Source organism: Myiozetetes cayanensis, unplaced genomic scaffold, assembly GCF_022539395.1.
Source record: "Myiozetetes cayanensis isolate MyiCay16 unplaced genomic scaffold, myiCay2020 scf27, whole genome shotgun sequence".
Taxonomy (NCBI): Eukaryota; Metazoa; Chordata; class Aves; order Passeriformes; family Tyrannidae; genus Myiozetetes; species Myiozetetes cayanensis.
Window position 1 is genome coordinate 7,650,345 of NW_026087488.1, and position 20,657 is coordinate 7,671,001.

The window sequence follows — 20,657 nt, forward strand, 5'->3', positions numbered from 1 at the left end:
ATGATGGTGAGACTCCCTCTGAGGCCTAAAGCTGAGGGAGATGAGGGTATTCTGGATGTCCTAAGGTCACCTCCCAGATGCCTCTGGCTCACTTATGGATCTTGTTAAGGTGGGGTTTGGTGGTTGTCTGGAAAGCCTGTTGTATTTTAAAACAAAATAAACCAAACAAACTATATATATCTATCTATAAAACAATGTTGTTGTTTAGGTGCCTGACCTCACAAGGAGAATAGGTGGGGTTCCCTGTGTGCTTTAACAGGAGAAAGCAGCTCAGCAACTGCTGCTCATCCAGCTGGGTCAGTGCTTCAGCAGTTTATTCCCTCTTTATTCCCTTGCAGTTGTTTGTGTCCAAACACAGGGTTTCTGTGGCTGTGTGAGTGTAATGGCTGGGGTAAGAGATGAGAATCAGTTCAGGGTAAGTGAGAGATCAAATAGTTCCTTCCTTGCTTTTTTGTATTTTTAAGAACTGTGATTCATAATGAAACCAGACAGTGAGAGCCTCTACACACACACACACCCCCACACTCGGCCAGCGTGTCTGGCCCAGGCCAGCCCTGGCCCTGCTGCACTCCCACTGCCCCACACACCCACCCTCCATTTCCCCCTTGCAGGAGAAGGTTTAAAGATCACCTGTGTTATTAATTTGCTTGTCCTTAATAATAATGGAGGGTCATGTAAAAGCACATGAGGTAATGAACGTCCTGCAAAGCTGGGGAAGTGTTTCTCTGGTGTTTTCCTCACAATGCAGAAACAATCAGCAGAGGCTGGAAAGTGCTCCAAAAACTTATCAGGGATGAGTGGAAATGAATATCACGAGGGGTGTTGTCAGGCCCAGAGCTTGGAAGAGCAGGTCTTTATGTGGATAACACATCACAATTCTTGGGAGGGCTGGGGGCAGCCAGTGAGTAATTCAGCTGCCCGGGCAGGAATTCTGTGTACTTTCCTCGGAAGGATCTGATTGCTGTCCCTGTCACAGACAGGATGCAAGACTTACACGGTTTTCTGATCTGATGTCATTGTTCTCATGTTCTTATGAAGTGGTCTCCTGAGGCTACATGAAAGATGTTTTACTGGGGACTTATTATTTATTCACTGGCAGTGCCTGGGGCAGAAGGACGGACACGGCTGTTAAGGAGAAACTGTGAGATTCCATCAGGAGATGATTCTTTTTCTCCTTCTGTGTTGCTGCTGAATCGAAACCCAGTCAGCACTGCAGACATTTCCTCTGTAAAGTCAGCGTGGTTTTGGTCCAGTCCCTAATGGGTGGCAGCTTCTATAGTGAGAGCTGTCACTGCATGAGGCACGATTGCATTTTACAGGCAACTCCGGGAAAAGTAGGTAATGGAGCAGGACAAAATCCTGCCATTCCCTCTGTGACCAGCAAACAGCTCTTTAGAAGCAAGGGCTGGCTGGGCAGTGCTGTGAAATACGTGTGTTCCCCACACAAATACATGGGAAGCTGTCAACAGCACTGACATCCCTGGGAGGGAGATGGGGGGAAGCTGGAGGAAAACTTTGAGGGAAATAAGACAATCCCATGCTGCTGGATTAGCATCGAGCAGGAGCGACTGCCCACGACTGCTTTTACAGCCATATATTCTGTGGATTGTGGCATATTCCCATTCCTAAAAAAATGAATTAGCATAAGGCTGCAGATGGCAGGATTTTAAGAGCAGAACCCCTTGCTGGTGCTGCCTGAGTCTTGGAGCGAGTGAATAACAATCAGATATTTCACATGTCCTCTTGAAGATCTCGTGATGAGAAATAATATATTTTCACCCCTCAGAACTCAGTTTAATTTGACAAATGTTTGCATTCCTCCAGATGACTAGTGTGAGACCAGGGTGAAGTCACTCTGTTTAGAAATTCAGAAAGCTCTGATCTGACCTCTGTGAAGGAATTTAGCTGAAATGCAGAGATGAATCTGTATTTTTTCCCTTCAAACCGATAGTTTCCTTAGTTATTGAGTTTTACTGATTTTAAAAGATGGCATTTTACTGCTCAGCTAAAAGCACTCTTGAAGACATATGGCTCGGGTTGAAAGGGAACAGTTTTGCAGAGGAATGGTGTGGAAGGAGATGTCTTCAGTTCTAACTCTCAGTAGGACAACTTTGGTGGCTGTCCATGATAAGACATTAAAATTGATAGCAAAGGCTCATTTTGTACCTGTGTCCTTCCAGAGTAGGTGTTTGTCCCAAGGCTGTTGGTGCTGGGGTGGCTGAGAGCCAATTCCATCATTAAAAGGCAAGAATGGCCGTTTTCCCTTCCCTACCCTCTGTAGATGGTACAACAGCCCCCTAAAGCTCTTCATAGGAATTAAAGAGAAGTCAGTCAGTCCCACTGGCTGCCTGGGGAGGATGTCAGCCAAGAGCTGAGTCCATCTCCCCGTTCCCAAAGCAGAGCTCTGTGGATTTGCAAGGCTTTGATGCAGCTTTCCTCATCACCCTCAGCATCCCCCCACCAGCGGAGCCTTCAGGACTGGTAGCTCCAAAATCCCTCCAAAATGCCCCTCCTGAGCTTGTGGCCCTGGTGGGTGGAATGTGATGGCTGAGAGTCTCTTCCTGGCCAGGACTGCTGGAAAACCCAGCATGTCTGCCCCAGCCTGTCCCAAATCCCTCACTCCAGAATGGACCCGTGAGCCAGTGTCCCTGTGGCCGGCTGCGTGGGGCGCGTTTGGGGAGTGTTTATTTGGTGTGTTGCAGTTTCTCCTGCTTTAGAAATGCAATCAGAAGCCATTGGGAGCTGTGTGGAGAGGTCAGCGAGGCATTCCCACTCTGCAGTAGTCGCTTATTTACGAATTCCATCTTAAAAACAAACCCAGACCGACCTGAAGTCTGATGAAATCTGTGGGGTAGGAGTGTGTCAGATGAACATCTCCGTGAGCACCGTGGCTCGAGGAGCTCTCGATTCCATTCTTAGGAGAAGGGGAAGCACTCACTTCCTACTGCCTTGTTTGTCTTAGGAAGCTGCTGCTGTTGGTAAATAACACGGAGCAAAGAATTTATCAGTAATACACCACACAAGTGTCTCCTCTCTCTCCTGTTCTCTGTTGCTGCAGGAAGCAGGTTTTGAGATTCATTTCCCTTCGAGACAGAGTAACTCCTGTTGCACCACAGTTAATTATTTGAAATTAAAATGTTGGTTGAGGAAGGGTGCGGGATTAGTGGTGCAGTTGTAAAAGAAGGGTGGCAAAGCTGATTTTAGGATAAAAACACTCCTCTCAAATTGGAAACAGGGAACGTTAATTTTCTTTATGCCAGATACAAATGTTGCATCACTCTGTTACGGGACTAAGGGATTGAACGTATTTTATTGCCAGTTAAATCTAATTCATGGGCCTCAATGCAGATTTCAGGGATCAAGGGATTTAGATTGTTCTGCATTACCAGCTTTGGGCTGGCATTTCTTGCTGTGTTTAAGTGGAAAGGCTTTGTGGGCAAAGGTGCCCGTCCCTGTTCCTGCCCTGAGGGAACCCCCATCCCTGCTGCCTGCCTGGCCCTTGGATCAGGGAACTCACCAGAAAAGATGCAAGGTTGGTTTTCAGTGCCCAGCACCCACTGGATTTTGCTCTCCAGGTGGTCACACGGGCTCTGTGCTGGCACAGGGGAAGGTCTGAGCAGTCCTGTGAGGATGTCCCACCTTCGCTTCCCAAGGCGGATGCCGATGTGGTTTTGTGTGTGTGTCACAATTGCAATGGGGACAGAAAGGCCTCAAGTAGAGGAAGGGAGTAGAACAAAATAAAGCTCTTAGTGGTTATTTAAATGCTTTTTTAAGACACCTTTCTCTGGCTGTGAGCCCTGGGTAGAGGTGGTTCATCCTCCTGGCAAACGGGAGCAGCCTCCTCCCAGCTGGAGGGTTATTTGTGATCGTGGCTCTTGGGAGGGAGTGGCACGTGGGCAGAACTTTGGAAAACTGCATGGAAAAGGGAAAAGCAAAACTGCTGTTTGTTCAGGTGCGCTTTCCTGAGCTCTGGGAGCGATTCCTGCCTGCCTCTGGAACAGCAGCCGGGAGGGTTTCAGGTGTATTTCAGTCGCACAAACCCAGCCTCGTGGCAGTGTCACAAAGCTGCTGACCAGTCTGTGAACTCTGGGATCTCGTGTCGAATTCAGGACTGACCAGAATGGATACAAATCCATCCTAATTGGCTAACTAAGTTAATGAACTTTCCCTGCCACTGACTGCACAAACCGACCCATGTCATGCTCACTGGGTGAGCACCGAGGCCGGGCAGGGTTGGTGGCTGTGACCAGCTGAGTTCTCAAACAGCCAGAGCTGCTTTTGTCTTCCTAATTTTTAATTTTTAGGGGGGGAGTAACTATACCAGTCCAGACCAGAGGTCCTTTTATTATGTCTGTCTCAGGTTGTGATCAATAGCACATATACATGGAAAAAACCCACAGAAAAGAACATAAAAGGACAAGGTTGTGGTAATAGTTCCCTGGTATCAACTGAATAGCTGAGGACTTTCTGAACAAGAGGAGCTATCTTTAACAGTCCTTAAATTGGTATTCTCCCAGGACTTCATTCATTCCTGTTTTGAAATAACATAAACTCTGAACTCCTGAGGCCTCTGTGATAAAATCCCAGTGTTTAGTTAAGTCTTGTGCATGAAACCTCTCCTTTAATTTGCATTTTTCAGCTGCCAGTCTTATTTGGTGCCACCTGGTCAGTCTTCTAAGAGAGGAGGTGATTCCGTTTTCCCCTTTTCCATGCTACTCATGGTGCTGGATCTCCCCTGTATCCCACATCACCTGTTCCTTTTCCAATGTGTTTAATGTTTTACTATAAAAGGACCTGTTTTGTCCTTTTGACAATTCTTTTTGATGCCCTCTGTGCTTTTCCCAGTACTGACCTTTAATGTTCCAGGGATGCAGCAAAGTTGCAGGTACTAAGGTGTGTTTATTGGCAAAGAGGTTCTGATCTCTGCTGCCATTAGAAATCATGAGCAGTTCATAGAATCATAGAATCATAGAATAGATTGGGTTGGAAAAGACCTCCAAGATCATCAAGTCAAGTTGTGTCTAAACAAAAAAACTCAGCTCTGATGCCCAGTGAATCAAGGAACCAGTTTTGGTCAGGAGTCTAAATCACACCACACAAAGCATTTTGCAGGAAAACAGCTCCAAGTGGAAGTGGCTGTGAAACAGAAGTGGCCTTGGCTTATTTAGCCTTCACTTCTGAATGGTAAGAGATGCAAAAGCAGAGTTTAAACACTGCCAGACAAGCACATTTTCCAGGCTCTGCTGCCAAGTGCCAGCAGTACCATGCTGTCCTGGGCAATGATCTGTGTGGCTTTGGATGGCACTGCCATGGAAATCAAACTGTCACAGCCCCTTCTTCATGGAACGAACCAGACTGTGGAACCACCCCAGATGTGGAGATTATTTCCTTAACTGGTGAGGAGAGGGGGTGTCTGCTCCTCCTCAGGTGTTCTCATGTGTATGTTTTAACTCCCTGATTGAGCTCCCTGTGCAGCCACAGAAGCCATTCTGCTCCAAATACACTCTCATTTCCTTGGAAAAGCTGTTCACTGGGGCTGGGTGGCTCCTGCTCTCCCACACCCAGCTCAGTGCAGGATCAGGCAAGCACCAGTTCAGGCAGTAGGGAAGTGATGGACTGGGAGCTGTTCAGTGGCCCCTGCAGCGCTGTGTTACGGAGCACATCTCCAGGAACACACCCCCTGCTTTACTCATCTTCAGGTTGCCCAGATCCCTTTAAAACAGTGGTAATGTGATCACTGTAATTCCTAACATAAAAAGCAGAAGGTTGGTGGGAGAGGGGGGTGTGGGTTTTTCCTCTTTTCTTTTTAAATGGTGTAGTCTGTGTGCAGCTACTCCAAATTGAATCTTGTAGCAAGTTAGCTCCTGCTGCAAGTAAATTTGCTGGACATCCAGAGAGATGGAACAGCACAGTAAAATGCTGGCTTTTCCATGGTTCACTTGGATAAGAACATTTTGAAGTACAGCAGGATGGAATTGAACTTCAGTAGGTGTAGAAATAGTAACTGTGAGAAACTATCTACTTATTGCTTTAGCAATAAGGAAGATGTGAACGACTGAATCTTTAAATGCAGCTTCTTGGGCATAATATAGGAAATTATTAAAAAACAGTGAAAAAACTGAGTGCTGGTCTTCTGGCTGCTCTTATCTGATTCCCTGTTTCCAAGCAGTGGATTTCCCAGAAATTCCCACTCAAGCAATTACTCTTGTTGGTCAAGGTGAACAAAGCAAGCTTCAGGATATCCTTTGCTGGGAACAGAAGGGCTAACCCTTGGAAGAGTCTGCTTTCTGCAGCGAGGAGAAGGGGTGGAATCATCTGTGCTGAGTTCTTGCAGGGGCTGCATCTTGTGTTTTGTTGAGTGGATTGTGAACTCGCCAGGCAAGCTGTGCTCAGGCCTTGTCTGGCTTCATCAGTGGTGTGTTTGTAACCAGGTTCTGACCCCGTCACAGCAGATGGGGCTGGGTGGTATCGAGCCTTCTCGATGTAAGTGCGCGTGTCAACTGTGTGTGTACAGAGCCATCCCAGACATGTTGTTTACATTGTATAGCAGTTTTGCTCTAAGGAAAAAAGTGGCACCTCATGGTGCAACATGCTCCCTATGGAGGAGAGGAGGTTGGAGCTTGAATACTGATGAGTGGCATCTGCAGGGAGGGGAACGCGGTCTCGAGTGTCCTGGCAAACAGACACTAGAGGAACACAGTGTGAGTAGTAAGGTCTACACCTTTGAAACACTGCTTTTCTCATTATTAATTTAGAGTAACAGAATTATTAAGGCTGGAAAAGACCTCCAGGATCATCGAGTCCAACCTTTGAACCATCACTTGTCCCCCAGCCCAGAGCACTGAGTGCCACGTCCAGTCGTTCCTTGGACACCTCCAGGGATGGGGACTCCACCACCTCCCTGGGCAGCCCCTTCCAATGCTTGACAACTGTTCCAGTAAAGAAGTTTCTCCTCATGTCCCACCTGAACCTCCCCTGGCACAACTTCAGTGTCCTCTGGTCCTATCCCTTATTCCCTGAGAGCTGAGCCCAAACCCCGCCTGGCTCCCCCCTCCTGTCAGGGAGTTGCAGAGCCAGAAGGTCCCCCCTGAGCCTCCTTTTCTCCAGGCTGAGCCCCCCCAACTCCCTCAGCTGCTCCTGCTGCTCCAGCCCCTTCCCCAGCTCCATTCCCTTCTTTGGGCATGTTCCAACCCCTCAATGTCTTTCTTGAAGTGAGGGGCCCAAAAGTGAACCCAGGATTTGAGGTGGGGCCTCACCAGTGCCCAGCACAAGGGGATGGTCACTGCCCTGGTCCTGCTGGCCTCACTATTCCTGATCCAAGCCAGGTGCCATCAGCCACTGTTGACCAGCAACCCCAGTTCCCTTCCCAGGGTTGTTGTAACCCAAGGGCAGGACTTTTCCCTTCTCCTGATTGACCCTGAGTTTGCTGATGATACGAGCACACAACAAAGTGTTTGTGAAATCCTCCATCCCATTTTGTCCTGTGTCTGTCACAGGAGAGCATTTCAGCCCAACCCACCCTTTGCCCACCTCAGCCCAACTTTGGTGCCTGTTGTTTTTCAGTGCCCCCGCGTCCGACGCCGTCGGTGTGTGACAGCTTTGCGTGACATACGGAACTGATGGTGTGTTTCAAAGCTCCTCACACTTGTCAGAAGCTTCCAGTCTGTGTGATAGTCTGGAAGCCGGTGATCCCGAGGCTTGCACTTGGCAAGGCGCAGTAACACGATCCATCTGCTGGCTGTTGAATTGGCAATGAAGGAAAACAAAGTCCCTGTAACAAGGGTACCTACAGGAGAGTTTGTGACAGTGATGATGTTCAGGGGGTGTTTTGTAGAAACAATTGTATTCTAATTCATCTCCACCAGAAGGGTGAGTGTTTTAAGTCACCCTGCTGAGATCTCCCAGGGCCTTGGATGGCCCCACCACAGGGTACCAATTGCACCTTGGTCACCTCTTACGGTCGTTAAGGTTGGAGAAGAACCTCTGAGATCATCAGGTTCAACCCTTAACCCAGCACTACCAACTCCACTATAAACCATGTCCCTAAATGCCCCATCTGCACATTCTTTAGACACTTCCAGGGATGGTGATTCCATTGCTGCCCTGGGCAACTTGTTCCAATGCTTGACCATCACAACGCTGTGCCTGAACCATCAGTAGCATGAAAGGATCTTTGTTCTTTCTTGGCTTGAGTGGTGCTGTAAGAAAAAAACAAATCACTTTTAATTGTGCTGGTAGACCTTCAGAAATCCCTCTAACACAGAGATGGTGCTGTAAACAGGACACTGCTGAAGCTGGAAAACCTGTGTGGGTTCCCGGTTTCTGTAGTTCATCACGGGCAGGTCACTTTCCTGCGTCTCAATTTCCTTAGCCCTGAAGTAGAAATTAATGTTGAACTTCCTTTCTAAATTGTCCCAAGCCCTGCTGTGATTAAATGTGCTGTGTTTGTATGAGCTGAGTGGTGTTATTACAGCATAAGACCACAGTGAAACCGAAAATTAAAAGTGGCATTGCAAAAACATGTCTTTGGAACAGAGGGGGTGGCTGGGCTGTTGGAGAGTGTTTATTCACCACTGCAGGGAGATGGCAGCTGGTCCCACGGGAAACACGTGCACTGAGGCCTGAAGGTCCCTGGAGCGGGAGCGGCTCAGCCAGGTCCGTGTGTCACGCAGGGCTGTGCTCGCACACGCCCGCGAGTGATCCCATCCTCAGCGAGCTGCCTGCTCAGGCGTTCTCGCTGTTTGGAAATTCATTGTTGGGAAAATATTCCCAGCCTCCCAGCACGTGGTTCTCAGCTGTGTCTCAGTGGATTGCAGGTCCCTGGGGGCAGAGGCTGCCTGGGTTTGCCTCCCCCTTTCTCTCAGTGAAATGGGTACCGATGGTTTCGTGCTGACTCAGAGCCCAGAGATAGCCACGAGTTTTTTTTTCCTCGTTGAGCATCCCTGTGTAGAAAGAGCTATTTTTACCTGAACCTGAACCTTTCTAGCATTATTCCTGACAGGAAAAAATAAGCCCTTTGTGCTTGAAGTCAAAACCAAAAGAAGGGACCTTTCCTCAGAAGTGCCTGTGATCCTCTCAACCTTTCAGGAACTGAGCAACAGCAGCCTCTGAATGTGCCTCTGGCAGTGCCTCTCTTCCTTCTTGGTTACACTGTGTGGTGACCTGCTGGCAGGAGAAACCCCTCTCTGAGGTACAAAGGGCTGGTAAGTCCATGTAAGAAAAGACCAAGTGAGACAGAGGGAACGGTGTCTTTGGAATCGCTGGTGGGTCAGAGCCTTTCCAGGGAAAAGCTGTAGGGTCAAGCTGGGAAATTTTTGTTTGGAGGGAATGAAGAGAAAAATAAGAGCAGTGGAGTCTGGTTCCTGTACTCAGGAGCCTTTTGTGGCTGCTAAGTACAAATTCTACAGTTCTTCCTCTCCCCTCATCTCCGTTGCTTCCACTGGTGGGGGATTTACTCTTCCACTGGATACACAGGCAGCTCTTGGGCGTGGCAAGTGTGGTTTGAACAGCAGCTCCCTGGCCATAACCCCTGCAAGGTGACTGACCTGCAGCACATGCAGCAGCAGTTGAGGCTGAGCAGGATGGTTTCCTCCTCTGGTGGGTGTTTGGGTGGGAAGTGTAAGGTTTTTTTATTTTTATGCTGCTGGATTGTTGTAATTCCAGCCATGCACAGCAGAAGCTGGGCAGTGCTGGCTGTGAAGGTGCTTGTGCACCTGTGCAGGGTGGGACAGGCATCCAGAGGCAGAAATAGCCACCAGGCCATCCTGTTTGGGCAATTCCACTCTTCCTGCCTCCTCACCTCAGTCGGCACCTCAGCCACAAATAAAGACAAATGAGTTCTGCTGTTGAAAATACCTGCACTTAAAAGAGCCTCCCTCCTCCGTGGGGTTCATGATGTGTCTGTTTATTCATCCTTTGCTCACATGGTAATTTGCTGCTGCAGAAATGTATCTCAGCTCCACCCTGGGCTGGGACTGAGCCACCTCTGCTGCCACTGCTGGAGGTCCTTTCCCAGGAGAAATCAGCTGTGCCACATCCACCATGGGACTGCCAGAGCTCTGCCTGCCCACAGCAGCTCCTGCTGCCATCACTGCCTTTGCAGGAGCTCATCCCAGATCCCAGGGGGATTCTAACTCTGCCCTGGCTTGCATTGTCCATCTCTTCAAGAGCTGGAAATATTCTGAGATGCCCCCAGGTGAAAATGGGCACAGGAGCTGTTGACTGGGAAGAGGCAAAAGCAGTGCCAGTGCTCCTCTAATATGAAAGACTTGCAGCTGTGGGTTGAGCTGAAGCAGCAGCTGCTGTGGTGTCACTTTGGTGTTAATTGGGGGGTGGGTGAGTGCAAGGAACAGAAATTGCTGTGGAAGAGGGGAGAGAAGCCAGGGAGGAAGAGGCTGGCACAAGTGCCAGGCTCCTCTACTGCAATGCCTTATGCTCATTCCTACCAACTAACCCTGTTTCTGCTGCCCCTCTCTCCAGCTGAACGTGCTGCAGGTTTGTGCCTTCTGGGTAAGGGCTCTCCTTTGTGGTGTTCAGTTGTGCCACAGCCTCAGCTCCTGGTCTCAGGTAGCTCAGGTTTCCATCCCACCTGGAACTGTGCCCGACATCCATCCCCCTCTGTTCTGCCAGCCAGGCTGGGCTTCAGGAGCCTGGGCTCTCACTGGCAGGAGTAATTGCAAAAATTGATTCACAGGGAATGCCTGTAGCAGGCAAATCCCTCTGACAGACCACACAGCCATCAGATTCTGCATTTATTTGAGTCAATCAATGCTCTCATGCATATTTGGGTCGTAAATACTCTGCTATAAATTGCATTTATTCTTGTGACAGCTGTGTTCCTTTACCTGTTATTTATTTGGCTCTGCTGTCCTCTGGTTTTACACCTTGTGGAGCTGTCAAGTCAGCTGCTCCCCACTGACAGAGCTCACAGCTCAGAGCCTTCCCAAAATAACCCCTCCAAAGGGATTTCAGCAGCAGCAGGATGGCCGTTGTTGGAAAGTCATTGGGCGATCTTTTTTTGGGGGTTGTCTTATTGGAAAGAGGAGCTTTGTGCTTTTTGCCTGCTTTTTTGTCATCCCTGAATTCCAGAATTAGACTTTTCATTCATGGCCCAGAGGTCATTGATGCCAATAATTAACGGGAATTTTGGGTGGCACCCCGTGTGTCTCACGGCTGAATTAATCAGGTTATTCAGGATCTGAAATGCTGGGATGCTGACTCGGACGTTCCTAATTTTCCCCTGGAAGCTTTTTTAGCTTCACATCGTACAAATGGCAGGAGATGTGATTTGGAGATGGCTGAATTGCAGCGTCCTTCCAAGGGGAAGGTCAAACTTGCAGTGGGCACAGCGCTCCGGGCGAGTCACGGGCGTTTTCTGCCACATAACCCTGCGTGCCAGGCTGCTGCTCCAGCCTTGCAAGGTGCCAGTGGCTTTGGTGTTAATTCAGGAAAGCATTTAATCATGGAATTGATGACTCTGAAGTGCCCAGTATAAGCATGTGCTTAAGTGCCTTGTTGGAGCAGGGCCAGTGCAGATGCACCTTAGCAGAGCAGAGATTTGTGAGCCACTTCTGGGTGTAGTTTCTGTGTCAAACAGAGAGGAAAACACTCACTCTTTTATTCAACAGGTTTTATTTGCACAAGGGTTTGGGGATAGATGCAGGCACTGAGTGTTCTGTCAATAGGGTTTATGTGTGAGCTGAACAGCAACGCTGTCCACGGCATTGCTGCTGAAATATCTGTGATATAAAGCTGCATGTGCTGCTTTCCAGGTCTTGCCATTTCTCTGTTATCTCCATTTATTTTACTCTAAATGGAAAAAGAGTAAATCTGTAATTCAGATCAAATATCACAGTGCAAAATAGAAACACACTGGTATGGCTCCCGAAATGTAGATGCAAATGGGGATGTATTATTTATAAGGCAGCTTTGACATCTTAATGTACTGAAAAAAGGAGAGACATTTAGTCATAGTTCAGCATTCTGCACGTTTTTGAACTATCTTAGATCATCATCCATGAAAAATTCATAATTGGGATCTTACTTTAATTTTATGCTCACATTCCAGCTGGGGGGAGTGGGGGTGTCCTTTACTCGTCTTTTTTTTTAACCTATTTATTTTTTAACCTATTTATTCTATCCCCCCACCCTGTTTTGTACAGTTAAAAGTAGACAGCTGGGGTTGGGCAATGCCAGAAGCCCACCCTGCCCTCCAAGAACTGCCTGATAATTAATGAGACCCAGAACTCTGACTAAAGAGGGATTTCCAGGTGTTCTGGTGTCCCACCCAAGTCCTTCTGGGTTTGCTGAACACAGTGAAAGTTAGAAGGTTCGTGCTGCACAGCTGTAAAATCCATGTAGTTCCTCTGATGTGGACAGACAAAATCCAGGGATAAATCAGCTTAAAACCTGCCAAGGTGCAAATGAATCAGGAATGTGGTGTGAGTGCCCCCCTTTCAGGTGTTCTCAGGGGTGTCAGTGGTCAGGTTGTTTTGAGCTGGGCTGGAGGAGGGAACTCTGAACTGAGGTGATTTTGCAGAGGTCACTGTGTCGAGAGCCTCATTCCTGCATGACAGAAGATCCTGGGTTAATGCTTTGAGGGTTTTTTTGGAGGGGAAACAAAGGGAAAAGGTGAACTTGTAGTCCTCAGATGAGGCCATTCCTTTGTTGCTCAGTGATGGGTTTGGATCCCAGCTCAGTGTTGGCAAAAGGACCGAATGAAGGGATGGGAGTTTTTAACTGCAGGGCTGGTGCCACTGGGGTGACAGCGGGGTGTTTACTGGTTTTCCTCACTGCTTCATGGTTTCTTACTTGGAAGGATGAAGGATGAAAGAACCTTTCTGTGGTCCACTTCTCTCCAGTCTCTGCTGCAAGAGCCAACAGGGAGCCCTTGGCTTTGTTTTCTCGTTGCTTGAAACTCCTTCCAACCTCCACTTCACCTTCTCAGTGAGGTTTAGGCAGAAGCTCTTGATTTATTCTGTCCTGGTTTTGCCCATCCCCAGATCCTGAGCTCACAGCAGACTCCGAGGGGCTGGTGCTTTCAAGTAATACGAGTTCATGGGTCCAAAGCTTCTCTGGGAATGAAAAATCTGTTTGATTAAGGAAACACCGACTTCTGAAAGCCCATCAGCCTGTGCAGCTCCGTAAGGCAGGGCTGCAGACTGTCTAATTAAATGGAACTGCTCTCTGGAGGATTTGGTTTGCAGAAAATTAGTTTTCATGTTCTTGGTCTGATGTTTATTAAACGTTTCTTCCCCTTTTTCTCTCCCTTGCAGTTTTCATCTGCAGTTTCATGGTGGCGGCGCCGATCTTTGGTTACCTTGGTGACCGCTTCAACAGGAAGATCATCCTCAGCTGTGGGATCTTCTTTTGGTCAGCTGTCACTTTCTCCAGCTCCTTCATCACCGAACAGGTAAGATTCTTTGCAAGGGCTCTTTGTGTCCTGGAGAGATGGACAAGGAGAGTTCCTGAAAATCTCCCCGTCCCCTCAAGGGGAACGTGTCCCCCTGGTGTGTATTTAACATTTAGCATGTTGCATTCTCTGACCTTTTGTGGGTGAAGTGTGCTCTGTGTAACTGTGTTTGCTTAACTGTGAAAGCTGCTGTTCTTTGGTCATAAAAAATAGCAGATGAAGCGTATCCGAGCAAGAGTTTCTGTTGACACAAGGGCTTTGTTATGAGGGAGATCCTAGAGAAGCTTTAAAAAGGCTTTACAGAAGCCTTGGGAAAAGGAACCCGTGGCTATAAGTGGTTCTTTTGTCTTCTGGTGTGTAACAGAAGCCACTGGAGTTCTTTTTTTGGGAAGTCTGCTCGTGGTTGTGGAGTAACTAAACGCAGCCAGCAGTGGTTTTACACGTGGACTTTGGCTCCTGTCCACAAAGGCAAAAAAGGTGGGTGATAAAGAGAGATTAAATGTGGTTTCAGCTCCTTAAACACTGGCTGATGGGTGTATCTGGGGAGCTGCTGGTGGAGCTGTCAGGCTCTGCACAGCTCCTGTGCTGCTCCCAGGACCCCATTCCAATCTCCCCTCCCTGCAATCATCCCCTTGTCTGCCAGAGCCACTGAGAGGGAACAATGATCTGGCAGTTTCGGGGAGAAAATACCCTCTTGTTTAAATCATGCCATAGAGGAGATTTAATTGCTGCAGGTGGCAACATTCCTGGGGAGACGAATCACAGCTCCTGGCATCATCAGCCTGGTTTCCCCCGGGGAGGGAGGGACAATTCCTCCTCCTTTCTGCCCAGCTGCGTTCCAGGGATTGCAGCGTTGTGGTCACACCTCAAGAGTGACAACCTGGGACTGAAGCTCCCCACCCTGGTTCCTCCTGCCCACCCACGGGCTCTGCAGTTTCTAAGAAAAGACAGTTCCCACCCAAAGCAGGCAGTGGCTCTCACATGTAGGTCTGGCTTTCATGTTGGATTGGCTGGTGGAAAATGCTCAGTGGCCAAATGTGGAAGCCTTTAACTCAGTAAATGATTCTGGTTTATAGCATCCTTTCCAGAGGAAGAGCATCTCTCACCTAAAACAGAGAGGCTTTTTGGGTTTCTTTCTTAATTTTATTTTTTTATTTATTTATTCTTTAAATGTCTCTCATAACATTCTGCAAAAGTCTCTGTGGTCAGAGCCCAGAGAGAGAAGCAGCTGTGAAGGAACTGATAACCTACTTCTAAACACTTCTCATGGCATGGACATGCATCATGCTCAGGTTTTCATCAGTGGACATGGTCCCACAGCTGGAATTGGGGGACACTGGGACTGGATTGATGTTTTCAGAGTTGAATTTCAGTTTAAGGATTTCAGGCTTAATACCTGAAGTGGTTCAGGGATTAATATATAGGGTCATTTGTACACAGGAGCTCAGGGTGGAAGTGGCATATTGTTAGCCCAAGAAAGGGAGAATAATGCTTTTAAAGCTGGATTATGTTTGGAATCCAGACCCAATGTTTTGGACATCATAAGAGAGGCAAGATCACAATAGCCAGGCCTGTGTCAATTCATGCTGGATTTGTATCAGCACTAACTCTGGACCCAAACTACCATTTTGATAGAAACCACCCTAATCCCCTGTCCTGATTTTCCTGGGATCCTCAACTCCACCAGAAGATTTAGCTATTAATCCAGAGGTCTCACACTCAACTCCAGGAGAGGATGGAAAACTTTGCAGCTGCTGGAAGGATGTGCTTTACCCAGTGGCTCCAGCAGTTGGCTGAGGTCATAAGAATAATCCCAACTTCCCATAGTCTCCTTCCCAATTTGATATCCATGCTGGAGGCCTGGTCTCCAGTGGGGAAGTCACACTACACTGAACCAGGTGAATTCCTGACATAGTGGTGAGGAAAAGGGGCAGAGAAATGCTGCTGCAGCCTTTCTCTTCATGTAATGACTAACCAGGCACCTCTCCTGATCTTTGTCCTCCAGGATTCACCTGGGGAGCAAAACACTGGCTATTCTCTCCCATTTTTTTCCTCCTTTCCTTTCAGGCTTTGTGTGTGTGTGTTTGTCAGGGAGGAGGGCTGGGAGCCAAAATTATCCACAGCTCTTTGCTGGCACAAATAAAAGCAGTGGTGAAAGCACTGTGAGTAAGAGAAGTGCTCTCATCCGAGTCCAGGTTACAAACAGTGCTGGAAGGAGCAGGTGGGCAGAGGCTGAGCCCATGGAAGAGCTGCTCAGCAAACTCCTTGATGTGGCAACACCAAAAATACCCACTTAGGTGAGAAACAGTGGCCATTCAGTATAAACAGCAAACTGTCTTCAGGGATTGTCTTTCTTTGGATTTGGACAGTGAGTGGTGCCTCATGCCTCCTGTCAGTGTGTAATTAGATAGAACTCACAGCCACAGAGCTCCAGTTTGGAGGGTAAATGGGAGGAGACAGCTCAACAAAGGCACAAAGCAGCTGCAGAGCTGCTGAACTCTGAAGGCACCCAGTTTGTAAAGGGTTCTGGCAGCCTGTTGGTAATATTAGTTCCTGGCTAAAATTTGGGTGCTAAAGGAAACCATATTATGTGAGTAAATATGTAGATTGTTTGTAATTCATTGGGCAAACAAGTGCCCAGCAAAGGCCATGGTAATTATTATCTGTCCTGCTGCCCTCCCACAGCTTGCCATGACACCCTGGGGTGTGGGGCATCCTTTGGGTCACCTGTCCCAGGTGAGACCCCAATTCCTGGTGCCCCCCAGCCCCTCCCTGGTGGGTGAGGAGCAGAACAGCCCCTGACTCTGTGTGAGCACCCAAAAACACCCCCGTGTCACCAACTCTGTTCTCAGCACGAATCCAAACCGTGGGCCCCCAGAGCTGCTGGGGAGAAAATTTACTCCATCCCAGCCAAAACCAGCACAAAAGGGCTGGAGCTTAACAACAGCTCAGCTAAAATACTGTCTAAATGCTGCTTTATGCTGTTTGGTTTAAAAAGAGTCACTGAGAACTGAAATTGGGTGTTTGTGCTGTGCAGACGTAGTTGCTGGAGAGCACTGCATTATTAAAATATCCTGAGTTATTTATTATCAAATATCTCTTGGTTCTTAACATGGAAGAGGGGCCATCAAATAAATGAAGAACAAATCTCTCATCTGCTGGCAGCTACTAAATAATAAACTCTCACAAGGCAAATGAAAAATGAAAATCAGGCCAAAATTTAAGGGTAGTTCCAGAGTGTATAGGAAGTGATAGTTACAGAAAACAGCAAAATAGAAACAGGACAGAGAGATGTTTATAAGTTTGGTCACTGTTCATGAGGTCTTATATTACATTTAAACCAAATCAAAATAAGAAACCAAGTAAGTGCTGTATCACAGAGTAATTCCATAAATACACCTGGTTCAGTGGATAAAAATAGCTCATGGCAAATGTAACTAAAGGACATCATCAGAAGTAACAAGGCTGAGATAATATTGAAAAGGTCACCTTTTATTCTGTCAAATAGTGTGATCATTTATGTTAGTGCAGAATTCCTCTGTGGAAAAAAAGGATGACAGCCCTCCTTCCTGCTCTGTAACACTGTTTAGCACTTCCTAAAATAAAAGTTCCATTAAGAAATCATTAACAAACTTGTTCATTAACCTAAAATTAGGTAAAGTTGGTACATATTTAGACATAACTCAAGATTAACTGCATTTATAGAAACTTCAGTACAGTGTGTATTTGTATTTTGGAAGTACAACCACCTGCTTCTTAATCAGCCACACACCTGCCAGCACACAAATTTTGGCACTTTCACCTCCAAAACCCTTTTTTCTGTAGTTTTTGGCTTTTGCAGAGCATTTGGGGAAAACATTTAACTGGCTGGGAAGCAACCTGGTCCTCAGGGGTGATCAGGCCACGTGCTGGGAGTTCTTTTGGCTGCTTGGATGGCCACGTCTGTTAGTCAGAATAATAATAATTATTCTTAAATTGCTTCATTTGGGCAGCACTTTGTCTTAGGTGAGCCCTGGATTTTGGTGCTGGACTTCCTGGCACGAAATTCCAGGAGATCAGGACACCTCTCCCTCGTGGGCAAGGCATCGATGTCTTAAAGCAAGGGAGGGCCTGCAAGTGGAAATGAGTCCAGTCTTTTAAAATACAGCTTGTTTCCAGGTAAATGTCTTGAATAAAGCACATTTCTGAGTGAAAGGCTTGCTGGTTTACAGGTGAGCAAAGGCTCCCTGCCCAGCTGTGGGGACAGGGCTTTGCTGGAGCTCCACACGCCAGAAGGTTGGGAAATGACAAAACCGGGTAAACCAGGAGTGTGCTTTTGAATCCTTCAGTTTCTTGGTAGATATTTCTGTTCAAATGTTGATATAGTTAACAGGATAAAGGCTTTATGCTCCCACTGCAAGTGAGTCTGGATAGGTATTTCTTCTAGTGTTGTTTTCTTTCCCTTTCCTTGTGATTTATCCTCCGAAAGAGGAAGCAAACAGTCCACTGTGGAATTCCACTTAGCCTGCAGTGCTTGCTCATGTCCTGTCTTTCAGACTTGCCAGATGTATTTTTATTTCCAAAGCTTGTCTTTCAAGGGGTGCCTGAAAGAGAAGCACCAAATGACGTGCAGTGTGGAACAATTGGTTAGCTGGGTTAATTTAAAAAAACCATAAACATAAACCAGCCACCCCCTTGCACACAATGATTCACTCCAAGGGGGAAGAGAAGCCTTTAGTCTTAAGTGCCCTGGCAGAAGTTGTAATATAAAACACACTCCTGTGCCTGTGCTGAGATAAACCCACAGTCTGAAAAACAGAAGCAAACAACACTAAAATCCCCAGGCCGTCCTTTTGTGTGTCAGGAGGGCACTGGGGGTTTCCTTTGAAGTCACCGTGAATTACTGGAATGTTTATATCCCGCTCTCCCATCCCATTATTTTGGAGCAGAGCTCTCTTTTAGCAAGGAGGCAAAAGGGATTCTCCCAGAGCTTTGTGCAGTCAGCACGAGCGTTCGGTGCAACTCAGGCAGTTCCTGGCTGGCTGTTGGTGCTGGAACTGCCCCGGGCTCTCCGTGGCCAGAGCTGCTGGGGGGCTCTGCTGTGCTTTGCCAGCCTTGGCTGTGGCCCTGGGACCCTGCAGACCAGCAGGTGCTGCTGGCATTTGGATTTCTGCACGTTTGCCCCTTGCTGGGCTGCTCAGGGAAAATATTATCCACTGTGCCTCTCTGAGCAGAGAGGAGATGAGGTGGGTGATGCAGAGCCCCAGTGCTGCTGCTCTGCCTGCCAGAGCTGTCAGGGCTGCAGTTTTGCCCTCCCTGCATTACCTGGTACCTGCAGCCTCCTCCTCCTGCTCTGCCTCTGCTCTGTGAGGTGAGAGATGCAGTCTGTGCATCTGCTCCTTGGTTATCAGGGCTCCAGGAGAGCTGCTGTGCTGGGGGCACTGGGATCAGCAGGTGCCAGGTGAAGGAGGTGCTGTGCTGGGTTAGGTGGCTCTGAAGTCGCAGAAGAGGGAAGGAATGAGGGCTCTCTGTTCTGCTCTGCACTGCAGAGTGGAATTCTTTATGGACTGATTCTGCCTCGTGTCCCACTCCCATATGTCTGGAAGCAGATGGTTTAAAGAGAGTCAAGGTCCCACACCCCCTTTAGAATTAAAGGATTGTGAAGTTTGGAAAAGTCCTCTGAGATCCTTGAGTCCAACCATCAACCCAGCACCACCACCACGTTCACCACTAACCCAGGTCCCCAAGTGCCACATCCACACGTTTTTTCAATGCTTCCAGGGATGGTGACTCTGCCCCTGCCCTGGGCAGCCAGTGCCAGTGCCTGACAACCCCTGCTGTGGAGAATTTTTTCCTGATGTCCAACCCGAACCTCCCTGGTACAACTTGAGGCTGTTTCCTGTCACTGGACCTGCACTGGATGTTGCCCATCAGAAGAGATGGACCTCCCCTGAGTCTGGCTGTATAGACAGGGCTGAGATCTCCAAAGCTGCAGCTCTTGGGATGTAGGAATTGCCAGGTTCCTGCAGCAGTTCTGCTGTGAGAAACTCCCTGGGTGTTTTCAAGGCTGCTTTAGTCTCCAGCTCCAGCCAGAGCTAGACAGGACGACAAAATCCATGTGCCCTGGACAAAAGTGTGAGGGTTTCCATGGGAATTGAAAGGCACCATTTCTTTGACCCCTCTCCAGCAGGAAGGCTCCTGCTGCTCCTTCCCAGTGCTACTCCCAGTTCTCTTAAAAGTTTTACCACCTTGCATTTTTGAATATGGATTATATGAGGTGTACAGTAAGAAAAAATGCACTATTGCTTATTCATTTAGTAATGAAGGACTGACTGAGCTGGTCTTAAGGGATACTGGGCATCTGTCAAGTCTGCTCTAATCTTCAGCACAGCTGATTCCAAACACTGTGTGGGAAACTGTTTTCCTGTAAGAACAACATCTTCTCTTGCACAGACAAGCAGAATGATTTGAACTCTTGGATCTTGGGTCCTCGTTGTTCCCTCAGATTTTGCTGACCCAGGACAGAAGAGCTGGGAAAAGATTTATGTAGATGAAAGAGTTGCAGAGTGCAGAATTACTGTCATGGATTTGTCTCCTGGTTGCTTTACATTCCTACCTTGTCCCTTTGCACCTGTCACTCCTCCAAGGGAAACTATAAATGAAAACCAGATTAAGGTGTTCTCAGAGCAGCAGCCCCAAAAAAGCCAATCTGTGCGAGGAGGCAGCTTTTCATAGGTGTTATCAGAAAGTGGAGTGATGCATTTTCTGCTCAGAGTGTTGGTTTTTTCCATCTAGTATCTGTGCCTATGTATCTGTGAAGCATTTGGGAAGAGTTATTGAAAACACAGCTGGTGATGAGCAGGAGACAGCACAGCTCCAATGCTTCCTGGGGAAGCTTATTCCTGTGATGAGGGAAATGAACTGCAAGGAACTATCCTAAGGAATATCTCTGCCATACATTGCATTCCCCCCCTGCAGAGGGTCTGGAACAGGAGTGGTTCTGTTCTGCCCTCTGGGACCTGAAAGCAATCAAGGTACAGCCCCCAAATCCCACCCTCCCCACCCAGGGTCAGTCTGGCACCAACCACATCCCATTCAGACTCCTCAGATCACCCCAGTCACGTACTGCTGTGTCCAGAAATGTGCCTCCTGCCCTCTGCCACCTCCTTTGGGGTCATGAATTGATTTGAAGTCATGCAATGTGGGAATCAACCCCTGTGGATGCTGAGAGAAGGGCTGTTTGTCAGGGCTCAGGCATTTTCTAGAG

General features: G+C 47.9%; 1 protein-coding gene across 3 annotated transcripts in view; it reads left to right on the forward strand.

The window, feature by feature from the left end:
• Positions 1–20,657, forward strand: part of LOC126643540 (sphingosine-1-phosphate transporter SPNS2-like) — a 122,759-nt gene that overhangs the window by 44,048 nt on the left and 58,054 nt on the right. For all 3 annotated transcript variants that reach the window (XR_007629763.1, XM_050321964.1, XM_050321963.1), the window contains exon 3: positions 13,275–13,411. Coding sequence is in view for 2 of the 3 variants with exons in the window: in XM_050321964.1 (XP_050177921.1) it covers positions 13,275–13,411 (137 nt within the window). In the remaining variant the exon portion in view is untranslated. The remainder of the gene's footprint in view (positions 1–13,274; positions 13,412–20,657) is intronic.